General features: G+C 38.6%; 1 protein-coding gene across 4 annotated transcripts in view; it reads left to right on the plus strand.

Moving 5' to 3' along the window:
• Nucleotides 1–17,674, plus strand: part of ube2d2 (ubiquitin-conjugating enzyme E2D 2 (UBC4/5 homolog, yeast)) — a 45,173-nt gene extending 27,499 nt beyond the window's left edge. The window contains exons 1-7 of one of the 4 annotated variants that reach the window (XM_043703679.1): nucleotides 4,190–4,211; nucleotides 7,456–7,519; nucleotides 7,625–7,656; nucleotides 7,747–7,824; nucleotides 7,912–8,017; nucleotides 14,998–15,091; nucleotides 16,823–17,674. In XM_043703679.1, the coding sequence (XP_043559614.1) occupies nucleotides 4,209–4,211; nucleotides 7,456–7,519; nucleotides 7,625–7,656; nucleotides 7,747–7,824; nucleotides 7,912–8,017; nucleotides 14,998–15,091; nucleotides 16,823–16,868 (423 nt within the window). In that variant the 5' untranslated portion in view covers nucleotides 4,190–4,208 and the 3' untranslated portion in view covers nucleotides 16,869–17,674. Of the gene's footprint in view, nucleotides 1–4,189; nucleotides 4,212–5,249; nucleotides 5,325–7,455; nucleotides 7,520–7,601; nucleotides 7,657–7,746; nucleotides 7,825–7,911; nucleotides 8,018–14,997; nucleotides 15,092–16,822 lie in introns of those variants that run through there. The other 3 variants (XM_043703677.1, XM_043703678.1, XM_043703680.1) reach the window with 3 other exon arrangements.
• The last annotated feature ends 2,005 nt before the right edge of the window (nucleotides 17,675–19,679 follow it).

The following is a 19,679-nucleotide window of genomic DNA, read 5'->3' on the forward strand; positions in this document are numbered from 1 at the left end:
GTTTTGGCTGTCTTTTTTTGTCTTTCCCCTTTGAAATGTGCTGTTGTTTTGATCTTCGTCCCCCAAAGTTCCAAAACAATGCAACAGCTTATAAAACAGTTGGAGTTCGTGGAAATAGCCTCCAACACCTAACTACCTCAACAGGAGCTGCTCTTACGGCCATGTTTTTCCCATCCTCCATCTAACAGGAGCTGCTCTTACGGCCATGTTTTTCCCATCCTCCATCTTGGATTACCCAGAATCCTTTTGTTCAAAATATGTACAATAATAACAGAACATGGATACCTTGCCTTCTATCTTGCTTGTCTACCTTTGTTATAGCTTGTTTTATTTAATACTGGACAAGTAAAATTACTAATGTGATGCACTGTGAGTTTTATATAACAATGTAATTTATTTCAGAATTTGGATTTTGAACTGGTGGTGTGTAGGCTTTTGTCTGTGAAGGGGTTTTAATCAGCCGGTTCTGTATCCAAATAGCTAGTTCTCCCTGTATTCCATGAGATCTAGTCTTGCTAACCAGTCTCCCATGAGGAAGCTTGTTCAATGCCTCACTGAAACCCATAGATAACCGTCTACTGCTCTGCCCTCATCAATCCTCTGTTTCTGAGACATGATTTCCTATGCACAAAGCCATGTTGACTATCCCTAATCAGTCCTTGCCTTTCCAAATACATGTACATCCTGTCCCTCAGGATTCCCTGCATCAACTTGCTCATAACAGATATCAGGGGTTGGTCTATCATTCCCTTGCTTGTCCTTACCACCTTTTCTTAAATAGTCGTACCACATTAGCCAACCTCGAGTCTTTACGACCCCTCATCTGACTATTGGTGATACAAATATCTCCGCACGGGAGCCAGCAATCACTTCCCTAGCCTTTTCTAGGGTACACCTGATCAGGTCCTGGAGAGTTATCCACGTTTATGCATTTCAAGACATCCAGCACCACCACCTCTGTAAAATTGTCTCCCCTCCCCCCAAAAGATGTCACTATCTATTTCCCCACATTCTGTATCTTCCATGTCCCTCTTCACAGTAAATACTGATGCAAAATACTCATTTACTATCTCCGGCTACACACGCAGGCTGCCTTGCTAATCTTTGAGGGGCCCTATTCTGTTTGTTGTTACCCTTTTTGTCATTAATGTATTTATAAAATCTCTTTGGATTCTCCTTAACTCTTTGCCAAAGTGATCACATGTACCCTCTTTGCCCTCCTGATTTCTTTAAGTATATTTAAGTATAAGAGTATTCTTTAAGTATAAGAGTATTGCCTTATACTCTTCTAAGGATTCACTCTATCTCTCCTGTCTATACTTCACATGTGCTTCCCTATTTTTCTTAACCAAAACCTCAGTTTCTCTAGTTATCTGGCTTTCCTACACCTACCAGCCTTTCCTTTCATCTGAAAAGGAATATGCTGTCTCTGGACCTTGGTTATCTCATTTTTTGAATGCTTCCCATTTTCCAGCCGTCCTTTCTTACCTGCAAATAGCTGCCCCCACTCAGTTTTTGAAAGTTCTCGCCTAATACCGTCAATTATCCTTCCTTCAATTTAGAGCTTCAACTTTTAGATCCAGTCTATCCTTTTCCACTACTATTTTAAAAATAATAGAATTATGGTCGCTCGCTCCAAAGTGCTCTCCCACTGACACTCCAGACACCCACCCTGCCTTATTTTCCAAGAATAGGTCAAGGTTTGCTCCTTCTCTAATAGGAACATCCACATACTGAATCAGAAAATTTTCCTGTACACACTTAACAAATTCCTCTCCATCTAAACCTTCAACACTATGGCAGTCCGTCTGTTTGGAAACTTAAACTCCCCTACCATAACCACCCTGTTATTCTTACTGGTAACTGAAATCTCCTTACAAATTTGTTCCTCAATTTCTCACTGACTACTCTGGTGGATCTCATAAAATCCCAATTAGGTGATTGTCCTTTTCTTATTTCTCAGTTCCACCTAAATAACTTCCCTCGATGTATTCCCAGGAATATCTTTCCTAAGTACAGCAGTAATGCTATCCATCATGAAAAACACCACTCGCTCTCTTCTCTTGACCACCTCTTTCCTTCTTTCTCCCCTCCCCCCCCAAAAGAAAAACACCTTTTGGGTTTCAGTTCACAAAAGTCCTTCGTTGAAATTAAATGTAAGAATATAGTAACAAATTACTACAAATGCAGGAATCTATACTGAAAACCAATTCTTGGAGATCATAGCAGGTCAGGCAGCATCCCTGGAGAGAGTAAGCTAACATTTAAAGTCCAGATGACACTTAAGAGCTGAAATATGGAAGGAAACTCATAAAGGACCTGATCAGGTGTACCTGTGGGAAGCTAGGGAAGTGATTGCTGGGCCTCTTGCTGAGATATTTATATCATCAATAGTCACAGGTGAGGAGTCCGAAGACTGGAGGTTGGCTAACCTAGTGCCACTGTTTAAGAAAGGTGGTAAAGACAAGCCAGGGAACTATAGACCAGGAAGCCTAACGTCTGTGGTGGGCAAGTTGTTGGAGGGAATCCTGAGGGACAGGATGTACGTGTATTGGGAAGGCAAGGACTGATTAGGAACAGTTAACATGGCTTTGTGTGGGAAATCATGTCTCAAACTTGATTGAGTTTGAGGAAGTAACAAAGAGGATTGATGAGGGCAGAGCAGTAGATGTGATCTATATGGACTTCAGTAAGGCGTTTGACAAGGTTACCCATGGGAGACTGGTTAGCAAGGTTAGATCTCACGGAATACAGGGAGACCTCTCCATTTGGATACAGAACTGGCTCAAAGGTAGGAGAGAGAGGGTGGAGGGTGGTTTTTCAGACTGGAGGTCTGTGGCCAGGAGAGTGCCACAAGGATTGGTGCTGGGTCCTCTACTTTTTGTCATTTACACAAATGATTACATAAGAGCCATAGTTAGTATGATTGCAGATGACACCAAATTTGGAGGTGTAGTGGACAGGGAAGAAGGGTACCTTAGATTGCAGCGGGATCTTGATCTGGTGGGCCAGTGGACTGAGAAGTGGCAGATGGAGTTTAATTCTGATAAATGTGAGTGCTGCATTTTGGGAAAGCAAATCTTAGCAGGACTTATACACTTAATGGTAAGGTCCTAGGGAGTGTTGCTGAACAGAGACCTTGGAGTGCAGGTTCATAGCTCCTTTGAAGGTGGAGTCGCAGGTAGATAAGATAGTGAAGAAGGCGTTTGGTATGCTTTTATTGGTCAGAATATGGAGTACAGGATTTGGGAGGTCATGTTGCGGCTGTACAGGACATTGGTTAGCTCACTTTTGGAATATTGTGCGCAATTCTGTTCTCCTTCCTATCAGATGTTGTGAAACTTGAAAGGGTTCAGAAAAGGTTTACAAGGATGTTGCCAGGGTTGGAGGATTTGAGCTATAGGGAGGGGTTGAATAGGTTGGGGCTGTTTTCCCTGGAGCATTGGAGGTTGAGGAGTGACCTTAGAGGTTTACAAAATTGAGGAGCATGGGTAGGGTAAATAGGCAAAGTCTTTTCCCTGGGGTCGGGGAGTCCAGAACTAGAGGGTGTAGGTTTAGGGTGAGAGAGGAAAGATATAAAAGAGACCTAAGGGACAACTTTTCACGCAGAAGGTGGTACGTGTATGGAATGAGCTGCCAGAGGAAGTGGTGGAGGTTGGTACAATTGCAATATTTAAAAGGCTTTTGGATGGGTATATGAATAGGAAGGGTTTGGAGGGATATGGGCCGGGTGCTGGAAGGTGGAACTAGATTGGGTTGAGATATCTGGTCGGCGTGGGTGGGTTGCACCGAAGGGTCTGTTTCCATGCTGTACATTTCTGACTCTGACAGCATTTGTGCTGTACCTCAGGACATGGTGGTGGGCCTAGTAGTGTAGGGTGTTGGTGGAAAAAATATGTTGATAGTTCATTGTGAATGTGAGAATAGCAGAACGACCTGGTGTGTCTCCTGCCCAGTGGGATGGGGGAGGGGTGGGCATGATAAGCTGAAAGAACAGAAAGAAATGGTTCACAATTTCAAGATGTTGAACTCAATATTAATTCCAGAAGGCTATAAAGTGCCTAGTCTGAAGATGAGATGATGTTCCTCCAGTTTGCGCTGTGTTTCACTGGAACACTGCAGCATGCCAAGGACGGACAGACATACTGTCAAAGCATCTTCTCTCTTTCACCCTTGACTAACGACTGGGATATCATGGAGATCATAATATGGTACGTTTCAGGTATTTCAGGTATATAATTTTTTTTTTGGTAGTGTATAGTGTTGCTTAAAACAAAGTTTGTTGTAATAAATAATTGGTCAGGATATTTAAATGTCGTTCACGGGTATAAATGTGGATTCCTTTGTTTTTCCCGAAACATTGATCGGGGTCACTTCAGTTCACCCATGCAAAGGGAGCAATAGTTTTAATGCAGCTTTTCTTGCACACTCTACCAGCTTCCAGAAGCTTTTCTATCACATTTTGGGCAGGGAGCTTTCAAATCTTCATGCTGTATAAGCAGTAACCCAGAACAGTGTCTAAAAGCAGTTCAAAACAAACAACTTTTCTGACCCAATTAGACTGATCAACACTCTCCTCTATCACCATTCACTAACTGCCATCCGCTTGAACATGGTTCCATTAAGGCTAGAGAAGATCTAATTCCCAGGTACTGACCTTGTTAATCGCAAACTTCTGCTATCTATTAAAAGCAGACAGCTCTGCTCTTCTCGGAAGTCTTGTTCAAACCTTTAAATCGAGGTTCAGCTTGCAGGCTTGGCCCCTCAAGCAAACTTGCTTGGTCTGTTCTTTTCAATCCAAGCTGCCCAAACATCCAACCGTCCTTTCCAGCTAATAATTCAAAATTAATTTATTTAATTTTTAAATCATCAGTAAGGGTTCTCTCATGTTTTTGCTGTTTGAAATGAGATTGTAATACATTCGTGGTATAATTTCTAGGATTGTACCTGCTATGTTGTGGGCAGTTTTGTCCTTTGTCAATGTAAGATTGTATTTGCCTTGGAAGGGATGCAGCCAAGTATTGTTAAATTGATTCCAAAAGAATGAGAGATGCTTTGATTTAAATGTTTAAATAAAGGAGCTTTAAACTGTGCTAAGATTTTTTTTCCCTGGCTGGAAATTCTAGATCTAAAGGGTCATATTCTATGATAAGGAGTTTAAATTTTGCTACTTTCAAATAATTTTACTCTAGGGCTTATGAAGCTTTCAATCCTGTTTCTCAGTTTCGTTGGTTAATGTGTTCTGGATGGAGATCAATTGATTTATGGATCCTACACAAATTGAGGGATTCCTAAAGAAGTCAGGGCTGGAAAGTGAATTTCAGGTAGCAAATCAGCTGAACAGCTTCTAATGGCTGAGTAGCTCGATTTTTAGTTTACTCATTACTTTTATTCCTTTGCTGTTATAATCCATGCACTTACAGAATCTGTCCCAGGAATATTTCCTTTCTCTTTCTACCACTCCTGTCAACTAATACTTGACCAGTAACTAATGTCATATTTGCCAACCTCTGGGAAGGTGGGCTTTGGATATTTAATAAACTGCATTTTATATTGGTTCCTCCATCTCCCAATTCTTACTGATTTTTGCTGGGTATTTTTATGGATCATGTTCTTTGCATCCAGGCCTCTGTGGGTTTAGACTTGGAAGTGCAAGAGGTAAAAACAATGACTGCAGATGCCGGAAACCAGATTCTGGATTAGAGTGGTGCTGGAAAAGCACAGCAGTTCAGGCAGCATCCGAGGAGCAGGAAAATCGACGTTTCGGGCAGAAGCCCTTAATCAGGAATACAGGCAGAGTGTCTGAAGGGTGGAGAGATAAATGAGAGGAGGGTGGGGTGGGGAGAAAGTAGCATGGAGTAGGGTGGTGAGGGAGCGGCGGTGAAGGAAGCCCAGGACCTCCATGTCCTCGGCTGAGTGTGAGGGGGAGTTGAAATGTTGGGCCACAGGACGGTGTGGTTGATTGGTGCGGATGTCCCAGAGATATTCCCTAAAGTGCTCTGCTAGGAGGCGTCCAGTCTCCCCAATGTAGAGGAGACCGCATAGGGAGCAATGGATAAAATAAATGATATTGGCGGATGTGCAGGTAAAACTTTGGATGTGGAAGGCTCCTTTGGGGCCTTGGAGGTGATGGAGGAGGTGTAGGCAAGCTGAAATATTTGGCATGGTTTTCATATCCTTTTGTAATGTATGTATTTTAAAGTTGACTACTTTGACTTGCTGTATAAACTGATATGTTGCAATGGAGAAAATAAGAGTTGGGTCTTAATTTTGTAATTTTGGAATGAAAAAATGCTTCTTTCACTGTGCAGTCCATCCTAGTGTATATCAGAATATTTGATCATTTTGGTCCTGTTAGCACTTTTTTCAAATGATCTATTCCCCAGATCTTGAGCAATGATGATTTTTAGTGGTGATGAGCCATCAATTTTTCTCTAAGCAAGGTAAGTTTTCTTCACGAAAGAACTAGCAAGGAAACAATTACAGAAATTATTTGAGAAACTCTGGGTCTGGCAGCACTTACGCTGACTGGAGAGGGAAAGAGGAGTGAGAGGATTGGCAGTGATGGAGCCCAGGAAGGTAGAGAACAAGAGCTAGGGAGACAAAAGGCTGTTTTCCTTGCTGGCAACAGTTCTGAATAACTGCACTTGAAGCATTGACTCTGCCTTCTCTCCACAGGTGCTGCTTGACCTACTGATTTTTCTTCAGCCATTTGATTTGTTTTCTGATTTCTACAGTTCTTAGTTTGTTCCCTTGCTATAATAAGTGTAAAGTAATTCCAGAAATAAAATGTGAATTTCATTAACTTGCTTCAGGACTTGCATTTATCAAGTGCTTCACATGATCATAAGTCATCTTGTAATCACTATAAATTGGGAAATGTAGGGTCACAGATGTATTTATACACAACAAATTCCACAATGTCGCATTTTTCTGGTTAACAATTTGTTAACCAACACTACTTCTAACAGAGGTTAGATGGACCCTCTGTTTAATATCTTGAGAGAGGCTATATACCTTGCTCAGCTACTTTAGTACTTTACAAGTGTTGAGCTTGGATTCTGTGTATTAGTCAGTTGAAGTTGTGGTTTAAAGCTCCACAGCTTCTGATCTGTGCTAATGATCTCCTGCATTGGGCATCATGTTTTCCCTTTACTTGCCATCCTTTTTATCCACCCGTGGGTGCAAGTTTATTTGGAAGGGTGTCTGTGTTGGGTTGATTTCACAATTCAAGTTAATGTTTATTTCAAAATCCTATCATACTCTTGTATATTATACCAGGCATCAAGTATTTTAAGAACATAAGCCTGTTAGTGATGTGGCTATTTGAATTTTTTTTGGGTAAATTTGTAACTGTTTTATGTGGTCTCATTTTATTGATCAGAGCAGGATAAATAGCTCCTAATTGTATCTTGGAATGAGTTTATTGAAGCTTTTTTCAAATGCTCCCTATAGGAGTTGAATGATTTGGCCCGTGACCCACCAGCACAGTGTTCAGCAGGTCCGGTTGGTGACGACAGTAAGTACACTTTCTAAGTTGGTAAACGAAATATGAAAGAAATCTTGATACTTTCTACAGCAACACTAATATATGACTGAAGACTTTTTAAAATTCTTTCTGCAGTGTTCCACTGGCAAGCCACAATAATGGGACCGGTGAGTTAGTTACTTCTGTTAACCATAAGGGATGAGTGCGGTCTTAAACACATTGGATTCAAGTTAAAAACTTTTCTTTCTTTCCAACAGAATGACAGTCCTTACCAGGGTGGTGTATTTTTCTTGACCATTCACTTCCCCACAGATTACCCCTTTAAACCACCTAAGGCAAGTAGACTTGTTTGCATCAAGTATTTCATCAATATAACTTTGCCTTGATATTAAAATAATTTTCATATCTATGCATTTTGCTAGGTTGCATTTACAACAAGAATTTATCATCCAAATATTAACAGTAATGGCAGCATCTGTCTTGATATTCTACGGTCGCAATGGTCTCCGGCGTTAACTATTTCAAAAGGTATTTGTTGTTTAGTTGAAATCTGGTGCTAATCTTAACATGAATGTTCTTCAAGTACTAATCTCCAGGACTCACCAGCAAACTATTAACATGATGTCTAGCTATAAATACTGTAACATTAAGAAACATTCTGCACTGAAATCCTAAATATATTTCATAGCAAAGAGTACAATGCTCGTTTGTCCTAGCAAATAACGAGCTTGTGAAATGTTTCATTGAACAAAAATGCTATTTGAAAGAATTTATTTCCCTTCCTCTTTTACTCTGAATTGCTTCCCAAAGTTGCAACTTGAGAAATATATGTACAATAGTTTGGGGCCAAGTCCATGCTGAATTTTGGATCCTACCAGTTTTTCAGGCCGAGTGCTTCTGACCAGGTTTGATAGACATGGCCAGGTCAAGTCAGGTGGGATTGTGAATTGCTCTGAAGACTTGGACAGTGGGCAAAGATTTGCTCGTGAAACCAATAACTAGCCTGCATTGATACCATACCTAACCAAACAAGCTAGTAAGTTATTTGACTAAGCTAATGAGAATTAAAATGTATGCATGGCAGCTTATGAAAGCGTCATTTATCAGTCACCTGATTTTCGACTAGCTGGAATTGAGACACTAATTGCTGATGTTATCTTCTGAAATCTATCTCCGAACAAAGATAGATGCAAGCATTTGTGGTTGAATGAGTGTAGGAGTATTTTGATTCAGCCATTATAGAGCTATTACCTGGAGTTGTGTGGTGGCCTGAAAGTGAAATGCATAAAATATAGGTTGTTGTATTTTTGTTTTGAACTTTAGGAGATGGGAGAGACATTAAATGAATATTTCATGGCAGACTTGAGAAGGAAACTGGGTCTAGAGAATGCAGATAAATAAACTTTGATATTTTAAAAACTGTTCACATTACAGAAGTGGACATTTGGGTGGTCTTAAAGAATATAAAGGTGGATAAATCACCAGGACCTGACCTAATGTATCCCAGAATGTTGTGGGAAGTAAGGGAGGAAGAAATGGGACTCCTTGCAGAAATTTGCATCACTTCACTTGAGTGAGGTACCTTGATAACTGGAGGGTGGCTAAAGTTGTAAGGAGAAACCGGAGAACAGTAGACCTGTGAGCCTGACTTTGGTTATGGATAAATTGTTGGAAGTGATTATAAAAGACAGGATTTATTAACATTTTATAGGCAGAAATTGATTAGGGATGGAAAATCATGTCTCCTCAAATTTGAGTTTTTTTTGAGGAAGTTACCAAAACGTTTGACAGAGCAGTAGATATTATTTATTTGGATTTTAGTAAAACCGTTTTTGATAAGGTTCCGCATGGTAGACTAATAAGTAAAGTTCTTGTTTGTCATTTTATATAAATGATTTGGATGAGAATAAAGAAGACATAGTTAGTAAGTTCGTGGATTACACCAAAAATGAGCTTCAAATGGGTCAATGAGCTGAAAATGGCAGATGGAGTTCAGTCTGGATAAATGCAGGGTATTGCACTTTGGCACAACAAATGAGGATAGGACTTGTACAATTAATTGTAAGGCCTTAGTTAGTGTTGTAGAACAATGACCTGGGGTGCAGGTACATAATTTGTTTGAAGTTTGTGTTACACATGGACAAGATGGTTAAAATGGCTTTTGGCATGCTTGCCTTTGTGCTCAGTTCTTTTGAGTATTGGAGTTGAGAAGTCACATTGAGGTTGTACAGGACATTGGCGAGGACTTGTCCGGAATATTGCGTCCAGTTCTTGTCATCCAGTTGCAGGAAGGATATTCTCAAGCTGGAGAGAGCTCAAAAGTTTGCCAGGTTGTTGCATATGAGCTGTGAAGAAAGGCTGGAGTTTTTTTGTGCTTTAAGGCAAAGGCCATGATTAGTTGTAAATGTGGTACCAAATTTGAATTGGTACACTCAGCATTTTGTTAAATACTTTGTGCACAACTATATTGTCAGCCAGAAATTCATCCAGATTTTCTTTGCAATTGCTTTTGGAGCATGGTGGGCTGCATGTAGTAAACGTTTCCTTAAACGATTTGTTCAAATATCTTAATGTGCTCATTAATTAACCGCATCCACAGTTCTCAAGATTTTAATATTTGGATCATGATCCACCATCACCTCATCAATTCTGTATCCATTTGAATAATTTAATTTGTCATTTAGTTTTTCATTGTGCCAAATTATTCGGATTGGATACATGTACTGTAATTTTTTTGGTCAGGTGTGCAAATGCATAATTTCTAAGATCAAGGAATGATGCTTTGTAGTCTGTAGTTGTACAATTAAAATGCAGTTGAGTGCTAATATTGTAAAACAGCAACATAAGGAACAGGAATAGGAGCAGGAGGAGTAAGCCATCTGGCTCTTCCACTCTCTGGGTAATGAAATATCTCCTCTTACCAGTGTCTTAAATAACCTACCCTCTCCTTTAGACTCTGACCACTGGTTCTGAACTGCATGGTGATTGGAATATACTTGTGTTTACCATGTCTAGTCCTGTTAGAATTTTATAAGTTTCTTGAGATTTCTTATTGAAAACAACCGAGACAAGAGGAGTCATTACTTTAGAGCCCCACGGGTAATAGTACAGTGCAAATTGCAAGTGATGGGTCCAGGCAACTCTCATTGCTGGATGTGCTGGTTGTAGGATATGGACAAGACGACAAAAAAAAATGGTTATATTCTGAAGTTAGTGACTTTGCAAGCTTAAAGTGCTGTTGATCATGCTTTAGTTTCAAGTTTCACCAAGGATGGAAGATTCAGAGACAGAATAGTTGGGAGACTTCAAAAGGCAGTGACTGAATGTGGACTGAAAAGATGTCTTTAGGAAAGTCATCGTCTGATCTGTTTCATCTCCCAAGTGGAATGGAGACTGCATCATGCACAGTGAATGCAGTACAAAAAGATGAAGACTGCAAACCTATTGTTTTTTTTTTTAGGTAGACAAGGCTGTCCATGTTCTTCAATAAAAGAATTCTATTTCGTGCAGCCACTTATCTAAAATGGTTGATCTTAGTGCAGACAGCAAAACAAAATTTCCACATGTTTCAACAATGTTGTGTTTTATTGTGAGGGAAATTGAATGCAAGCAAAGGGAGGTAATGTTTCAGTATGCCAGGTATTGGGAAGACCTCATCCAATGTACTTTGATATATTGGTCACTGTATTTGTGTAAAGATGTGAATGCATTGATAGCAGTTCAGAAGGTTTACTAGACTAATACCTGGAAAGAGCAGATTGCCTTGTATAAGGGAAGTTTCTAGACAGGTTTAACCTGTGGCATGTGGAGTTCAGATGAGTCAAAGATGACTTGATAGAAATATACTAGCACCTCTCGGGTGCATTTGGGTAGGGCGATTCTTCTCGAGGGAGAGTAAAGCACTAGGGGTCCATAGAATCACAACAGGGAAGCAGGCCATTCGGCCCATCATGTTGACACTGATCCTATGAAGAGCATCCCACCCCTCTACTCTATCCCATAGCTAATCTATCTAACCTGCACATCTTTGCATTGAGGGAGGAAACTGGAGCACCTGGAGGAAACCCATGCAGACAGGAGAATGTGCAAACTGCATGCAGTCACCAAAGGGTGGAATCTCCCCAGCGTCCCTGATGCTGTGAGGTAGCAGTGCTGACCACTAAGCCACTATGCTGCCCCTCCTAGAATATTTCCTAATTTGTCTAAATTGAGTGGTATTCCTATTTTAATGTTATAAGTATTGTTTTTGGAATTCCCTTTTTAAAAGGCAGCTGAACAGAATCTTGAAATATTTTAAAGTCAGATTCTTGGTTACCAAAGGAATGAATGATATTGAGAGTATGTTGAGACTGGAATCAGATCAGCCATGATCTTATTGAATGGCATAGAGACTTGAAGCGCTGAGTGGCTAACTCTTGCTCCTTGTTCCCAGTAATATCTTTTCACACAACTTCAATTCCAAATAATTTCCCAATCTCAATTCTGCATTTTTACTTATCCTCCAATTTATTTTCCTTGGGTCTGTACAAACAATGTTAAGATTTCCTTGTGTTCACTGGTATGAACCTTTCAAAATTTTGATCTCAATTTTTTTCAATTCTAGCAACAGTACCTTTCTACCCAGTTTGTCCTGTTGTAGAAACTGCACAGATTAAACCATTTCTTGGGTGACTGGTTCCCTTCAACTAAACTCAATTCTCAAGCGAGACTGAATTGTTCTCCCTTCTGAACTGAACTTCTGATTCTTGTGTTTTGAGGTCAAGCTAAACCCAATTGCTTTCTCTTTTAAAACTCAGCAGTATAAATATTCTATTCATTAACATGACAGAGGATCTCCTTAACTGCAGTGAGTATTTTCATGGAATTTATGGACTTGTCATCTTTCCAAATAACTTGTTTAATGAAATATCAATTTCTCAGAATTGACCTACAACCATCTATCTGCATTTTTGAAATCCAAATGCAAAAACATTTATGATCCACCTTTTATCATTGTCCACATTGCCCCTGTTTATGATGCCCAGGTTCATTTCATGCTTTAATATATCCTTGCACCTTCAGTAGTCTGTGCAATCCCGTATCCATCTATCTTGTACCCCATTTAAAGTTGTATCATTTGGCATGTATTTTCTCTCGTGATGAGAAGACCTATCTAACTTAAATTTTCTATACTTTCAACTTTGTCATATGCAAATTTTGGAATTGTAATGCATTAACAATTCCAATAAATCATTATCAAAACGACAATGTCCCAAGTACTAAATATTGGGAAACAGCGACTCAGCACGTCTTAACAACTTTGTATCCATAGTCCTATTTTCCCCACTGGCTTCAAGTTTGCTGACAAGCTAAATAGTTGGAACTAATCAAATTCCCTTGATGATCTATTCCCATGTTCCCTGTGCTGTCTTTCCCCAACTTGTAGATCAAGAAATGCAGTCATATTTTTCCATACATAATTTGTCTTGAATGAATGTGTTTGATTAATAATGAAGATCCATGCTCATCCAAGTAGCTGACCGTTTCCTCCAGAATTTTGTTTATTTAACTTTGCTACATTTGTAAGATTTTTCCTTCATCCACTTTAAAGTGTGGTATTATATTTTCACCTCCCCAGTCTTTTGGCATTGTCCTTGTACATAAGAACTTGACATTTTGGCCAACATTTCTAAAAGAATCTGTCCTGTGTTTTCTTCTGCAACTTTGGCCCATCCAGACCAGATGAATTATCTATTTGAAGTAATGCCCTTTCTTCCTAATGCCAACTCTTACTAATTTTTTTTCTATTCACTAACCTGGCAACTCTTCATTTAACAAGGCTTTTGCTACTCTTTCCCTTGAAAAACACCAATGCAAGATACTCCATTGAGTATCTTGACCATGTCATTTGCTGTCACCGATACAAGTACATTGCCTACTTAATCAGGCCCACTGCTCTTTGTAAGAATTTTCTTTTTACTGAATAGATCCGTAGAAACTCTTCAGCAATTATGTAGTGGAGTCTTGGTTTTACTGTCTCTGTGCTGATGTTATTTCCTTTTCTCAGATGTGCGCTGTACTTATCAGCCTTGTTTGTTCTTCCTTGTATTATCAAAGCTGCTATCTGAAATGCCCTTTTTTCTATTGCTTCCTATTTTCTAATTCTTACTGTCCAAAGAGTAAGACTTTGGTCCACTTTGCATTCCTATGAAGGAGAAATAGATCTGGAAGGTATTGAAAACAAACCATTACTACTTTAAAGGTTGTACATTGATATGTTCAATTTCTGCATGTCTTTTGGCTCCATTTTACCCATGCCACATCCGATTCAATTCAATCAACCCCCCTCTAGTTAACAAGCAAAACCTAAATTTAAAAAAGAAGTGTGAATTGCCAAGCTTTGGTACAAAATTGCAGTTCTCAAACTGAGGAAAAATACAGCAAATTAAACTCAGGAAGGTTGTTAGATATTTTAGGAGAGGATGCAGTTCATTGCAGAGTAATGTGAAAGGTAACATTTAAGGAGTGAAAGAAATTTCATCCTAAAATGCAAGACTTGGATGTTTTCTGGGATTTTTGAGCATGGCGATTTTAAATACAGTATTGAAATAAGTGAATTCTCACAGTTGAGTTTGCATTTGCTGGAAAACAAAATCCAGTTCTTTCACATACAAATCAGGGAGCAACTGTGCAGCAGATGAAATGCCATTCTTGAAAGATGAGAACACTGGAAAGGGGTAAGTTGATAATTTGTTAGACTTGATTTGGACCTTGATGACTGAGATTTAAGTTGCAAATTTTAAAATTAATTTCTGATAGATTTTGGATTTTTGAATGCTCAGGCTGTGATCTCTGGTTTCCAAATTGGTGACAAAATGACCTAAAGAGGATTTTAACAGGGTGGTTAGATTTAAATATAGATATTGAGGCAAGGCTATATAACATGTTCAAAGGAGTTAGTTCCATTTTCAGAATGTCTTGTAAAAGATTGCAGCACTGGAATTAAAATCTCAATTTCTGCAACTAAGCTAGCAGAGACATAGTAAAGTAAATGATCTTCAATTTCTGTAACTTCACTGTTTATGGCATTTGGGATAGCTGAATTGTGTAGTACCAGCAGTAGCACATATCTGGAACTTGGGCATGTCGTTGTTCCATAAGATGGGTTATGGGATTAAATATTTGTGTGTACCATTCAGTTTAGGTTTTTACTTCCAGATTTCCTCTTGAGGTTCATCATACTTCAAAATGATGAAAGAAAAGATTAATAAAAATGAAATGCTATGTTGACTTGTTCACTAACTATCCTTTGCAGTGATAAATAATGCACAAAGGAAAATGAATTTCAAACTGGTACCATATATTTTAAGGTATTATCAGTTGCAATGTATTTCTAAGACTGGATGCAAACATATACAATATTCAAACATTTTAATAAATTAAGGATTTAAAATTATGCTGTATATAGTAAAGGCAAGTCAAATAGTAGAATTCATATCACAATTTAACTTTAATGTTTTTTTTTCCAGTTCTTTTGTCCATTTGTTCACTGTTATGTGATCCAAATCCAGATGATCCCCTAGTGCCTGAGATTGCACGTATCTATAAAACAGATAGAGAAAAGTGAGTATTATGTTTCAGGTAGTTAAACTCAAAGGTATTAACTGAGTCAAGTACCTTGCCTTACTAACCCTGAACAGGAAATACTTTGAAGAAACCAGTGTTCTGAGCAAAATGTGTTGTGGAACTCTGTAAAGAGACTGACCATAAGTATCTCCAAAAGAGCCTTGATTATCTAAATATCAATTATCTGAATTTTGGATTATCCGAAGAAGATCTCAAGGTCCCAATAGAAACATTACTTCAGGTGTTTCCAACACTGATCTTGTCTTTTGTTTACAATTATTAAAAATGAACTCTCATTACTGAAATGCTGTCAAGAACAGTCCTGGACATCGATGGGAGCCTAGACACTGTCTCCAAATTACTGATCGTCCGCACTTCCTCTCTTCCCCACACTTTCCCTGGAGTTCTACACAGGGGTATACCCTAAACCCCCCTTCCTCAGATAATCTTTCCAACGTTGTGTCCCGTACAGGGCAAAGGTGGAACTTGTCAAAAAGGCTGCGTGTGTGTGCTATTTTGAGTCAACCCCAATAGCAGCAGCAGTCTTACTGGTGCCCAGTCTGGTTGGTTCAGTTGGGGGGCAGGGGCTTGCACACGGTGTGCTACTGCCTGGTCTCCTGAACAGGGAGTGGACTTAGCAAGTGCTCGCTGTGTCAATCCCATTGAATTGTTGATGGGAGGAAGCGGAGGCAAAGCTTCAGCAATGCTGCAGCTCCCTTGCACGCGTGTGTCTGCTCTGAAACAAAACGAGACAAAGAGGGAGCAAGGCAGGCAGAGTGAGGAAAACGGAAACTTCAGAAAACTCCGAGCCCCGTTGAATCAATTAACTGAATAATCAGCTATTCGAACAAAATAGTGCCCACTCATCTCGTTCAGATAACTAGGTTCCTCTGTAATTATGTTTGTAAATGATGGAAAGAGTTTTGTTTCTGTAGATTTTGTTTGATTTACTCATTTGATTTTTACATTGAGGTACTACTGACATTTACCCAAATTTCTAATTCTACAGTGGTTATTCCTGCCTTGTTTAAAATGTTGCATGCTGAAATAGGCCGATAAACCTCTTTTATTTAAATAAAAGTTGAAGTAGTGCTTTAATGTTTAGCTTTTTGTTTTGCCGATTTGTCTCATGGCTGCCAACAAGTCAGCCACAAATGTGTAATTGTATTCTGACATGTTTTAGATCTTTTCCTTCCTGCTTTATTGTACCAAATTTACACCTGAATATTTCTGATTAGAACGCTAAATTAGTTATAATGAGGGTGTGTGCAACTACAAATTATCTCATTTGGTAATGTATGCAGTTTTAAATGTATGCAGGCTTTATTATTCAATTTGCATATTGCAAAGTAAATGTCCTTCAGTTTCTATGATTTTGCTGTTTATGACAGTTGGCATAACTGAGTTGTGCAGTACCAACAGTAGCACATTAATATAAATTCAAAACTCGAACTTGAGCACATCACTGTTCCACAAATGGGATTAAATATTTAATATGGGATTAAACAGATTTACTATTAAAGAATTTTATTTTAACTATTAATAATGTTAAAAATTTGATGTTTGATTAAAATTTTGCAGAAATATGGAGGAGGAGGAATTATTTGGCCCATTATGCCTATTCTTTGAATGGGCTCACTTTGTTAGCTGATTCTGACTTAAAAGTTTAAAGCGAAATTGCTGAAGATTTGGATATATTTAACACTTTTTTTCCCCTTTTCCTTGTAGGTACAACAAAATAGCTCGGGAATGGACTCAGAAGTATGCAATGTGATTACATTCAAATGTTGACGAACCTCTTATACAGCTGGGGGAACTTGCAAAACAAATTTCTTTGGTTTCCATTTGACTGCTTTCTTTGAGCCCACGCCTCTTCCCCTGTGCACATGTTCACCTGATCCAGCAGTGCTGCGTTGTATTGTGTACATATTTGGAACAGCTGATAGAAATGCCCCTTTCTCAATTGTTTGAAATTCAGACTACTTACAAAGCGAGTGTTAATTGTCCAGTTCTTCGATCATAACATTTGTGAGACTAAAAGCATTCCTAGTCATTGTAACAAGATGGTTTAAAAAAATTCAGGGTTTAAGTGCTTCCGGGGGTGGGAACTTTTCCTTTTATAAGATGTATGTTGGAATTCTTTTAAACTCATAATGGTTATGAATAATAGAATGAAGAACTTTAATTTGTTTAATGTTTTGCAATTTTTATGCTGAAGAATGCAAATCTACATTCTAGTTAAACGTTGGAATGGAAAGTTGAAAGCATACTTGTGTCCTATAAAATTGAACAGCCATTTGAATCATCACCCATAACAGTTAAATGGATTGGAGCTATTAGTTAGCCAGTCATTCAATTTTCAATACCTTTTTGGGTTTATATTTGGCTTACAGTGAATGAGTAGCTAATAGCTCTAATTTTATTTTTTTTTTGTTTTGTTAACTAATCTTAGAAGTCTCATCTGGATGTAAGGGTAAAAATTCATGACAGAACTTGTGTATATTTAATGACCCAAAGGCTCTACTGGAGCTTGTATGTTCAAAATGATTAATCTGTGTAATAAACTGATTACTAAAGTCATTAAGTATTTCTGTGAACAGGATAAAAGGCAAATTGAATACTGCCATCTTCAGTAACTAATTAGAGTGGTAGTACTTGAGTTCAAGCAATAACCATGTGGCAACTAAGATCATAATCTGTAGTTGTTTTATTGATAGCATTCTGTTATGCAGTGAACTTGCTAGAGTTCTCCTATTGAGTCTGGTAGTTACATGGTAGAGATTTATGTCTCAACTGCTAAAATTGTATCTTGTCCATTTCTACAAAAATGGGCACCTGACCTTCGAAAGTCCTTTTTTTTCCTTAGAAACCTGTATAGGATTTGATAAACTTGCAATACATGTCATAATACAGAAATCGTTAGCGATTGCACAAATCTTGCAGCATTGCAACAAATCCATTAAATATTCTGTTTTATGTAAAATTATCCTCTGGATTTAGAGATTGCCTGTTGCCACATGGCACCCTGAACCTATGGTGCATTAGATATGCTATAGCTGAAATCATTGCCCCCCACCAAAAGATTAAAAGTTGATTTTTTTTGTGTGTGTGTATTTATTGAGGAAGGATTACTTCTGGAAGTGCCAGTAGTTGCTTTTAACTTTTTGCATATCCTTAAATGTTAAACCATTTTTTCTTCTCTCCTAATTCATATCATTGAATCAGAAATGAGGCTATAACTACCCATAGTGCCTGTACCACCTCATTTGAAAGTGTGTCCAATTTGCTGTATCATTTCCCTATTGCCTTCCACATTTTCCCTTTTGACCTTTTTTAATGGTGGCTGTAAATTCATTCTTTAGGTGTTGTATGCTAGATCAGGAACTCCCTGCAGGTTTTTAACCAAAAAGTTAATTTCCTGTTTGGATCTTTAAGCATTCACCTTTTTAAATCTGTGCCCTTTGGTTGCCAGTCCTTTGGACACTCATTTACTCTCGAAACATCTTTTTAATATTTTGAACATGTTAAATTTCCCTGCAGGTCTTCCTGCTCCTGAGGAAACCAGCCCTATCCTTACTAGTCTCTTCATATCCCTGGCACAAATCTGCATTCTCTGCATCCTAACCAAGTTTTGACATCTTTTTCGAGAATGTGCCCAGAATTGGCTCCAGTGTTCCAGCTGGATCCTTAATGTATCATAACACGTCAGTATAACTAGCTTTTGTATGCAGGATCTCTGATCAAGACTGTCACCCTTTAATGACAACTTTTCTTAGCCATCGTAAAAGGTTTAAATATACGTAACTTGAATGTTGATTTTTGCACTTCATTTAAAATGTTATTGCTCCCAAACAATTCTTGATATCAGTGTCACTTCACACTATGTATTTAATTTTGTCTTAGTTTCAGCAACCTGTATGCCTTCCAGAAGTCTATACTATCTTCACAATTTACTACCTTTCAGAATTGTCATCTACAAATTGTGTGCTGTCTACCCAAGACTGTCATTAATATATTTTTAAAAAACACATGCTGGTAACAGTTGCTCAGGTTGCTGCAGGACATGCTTTTTGCTTCTCTCCAGACTGGGAAATTGCCATTTATCAAAAACTTAATTTTACCTCTTGGCTAATTTTCATATAATTCCATGAATTTCACTTTTTTTTTTGCTCATTCACTTGAGCTACTCTGTCAAACGTTACTTAAACTTCAGTTAGGCAACCATAATTTGCCTGTAACAATCTTTGCCTGTCAACGCAGTTTTTTCAGTTGATCACTTTTCTTCAGCCTGTCAATTTCCCTGCCACAGGCATTCACCAGGTTGGCTAGTAGTAGCTGGGTTTGTCCTGCCCTTAATTTGAGCATGTAATTTAACACTTGCAATCCTCCACTGCTCTATTTGCTTTTTCTAAGAAGGAATAGAAGGTTACAGCCAAAGCTGCTGCTATCTCCTGTCCTTCTTTGCCTCTGAAATTGGATGCCTCTTGTTTGGATGACCACTGCAAATTTGAAAGAGGTTTCTAGAGGCCTATCACATTATGTACCTTCCATACTGGAATTCTTCTGGTTGCATCTGCAGCATGTT

The sequence above is a fragment of the Chiloscyllium plagiosum genome, chromosome 14 (assembly GCF_004010195.1).
Source record: "Chiloscyllium plagiosum isolate BGI_BamShark_2017 chromosome 14, ASM401019v2, whole genome shotgun sequence".
NCBI lineage: Eukaryota > Metazoa > Chordata > Chondrichthyes > Orectolobiformes > Hemiscylliidae > Chiloscyllium > Chiloscyllium plagiosum.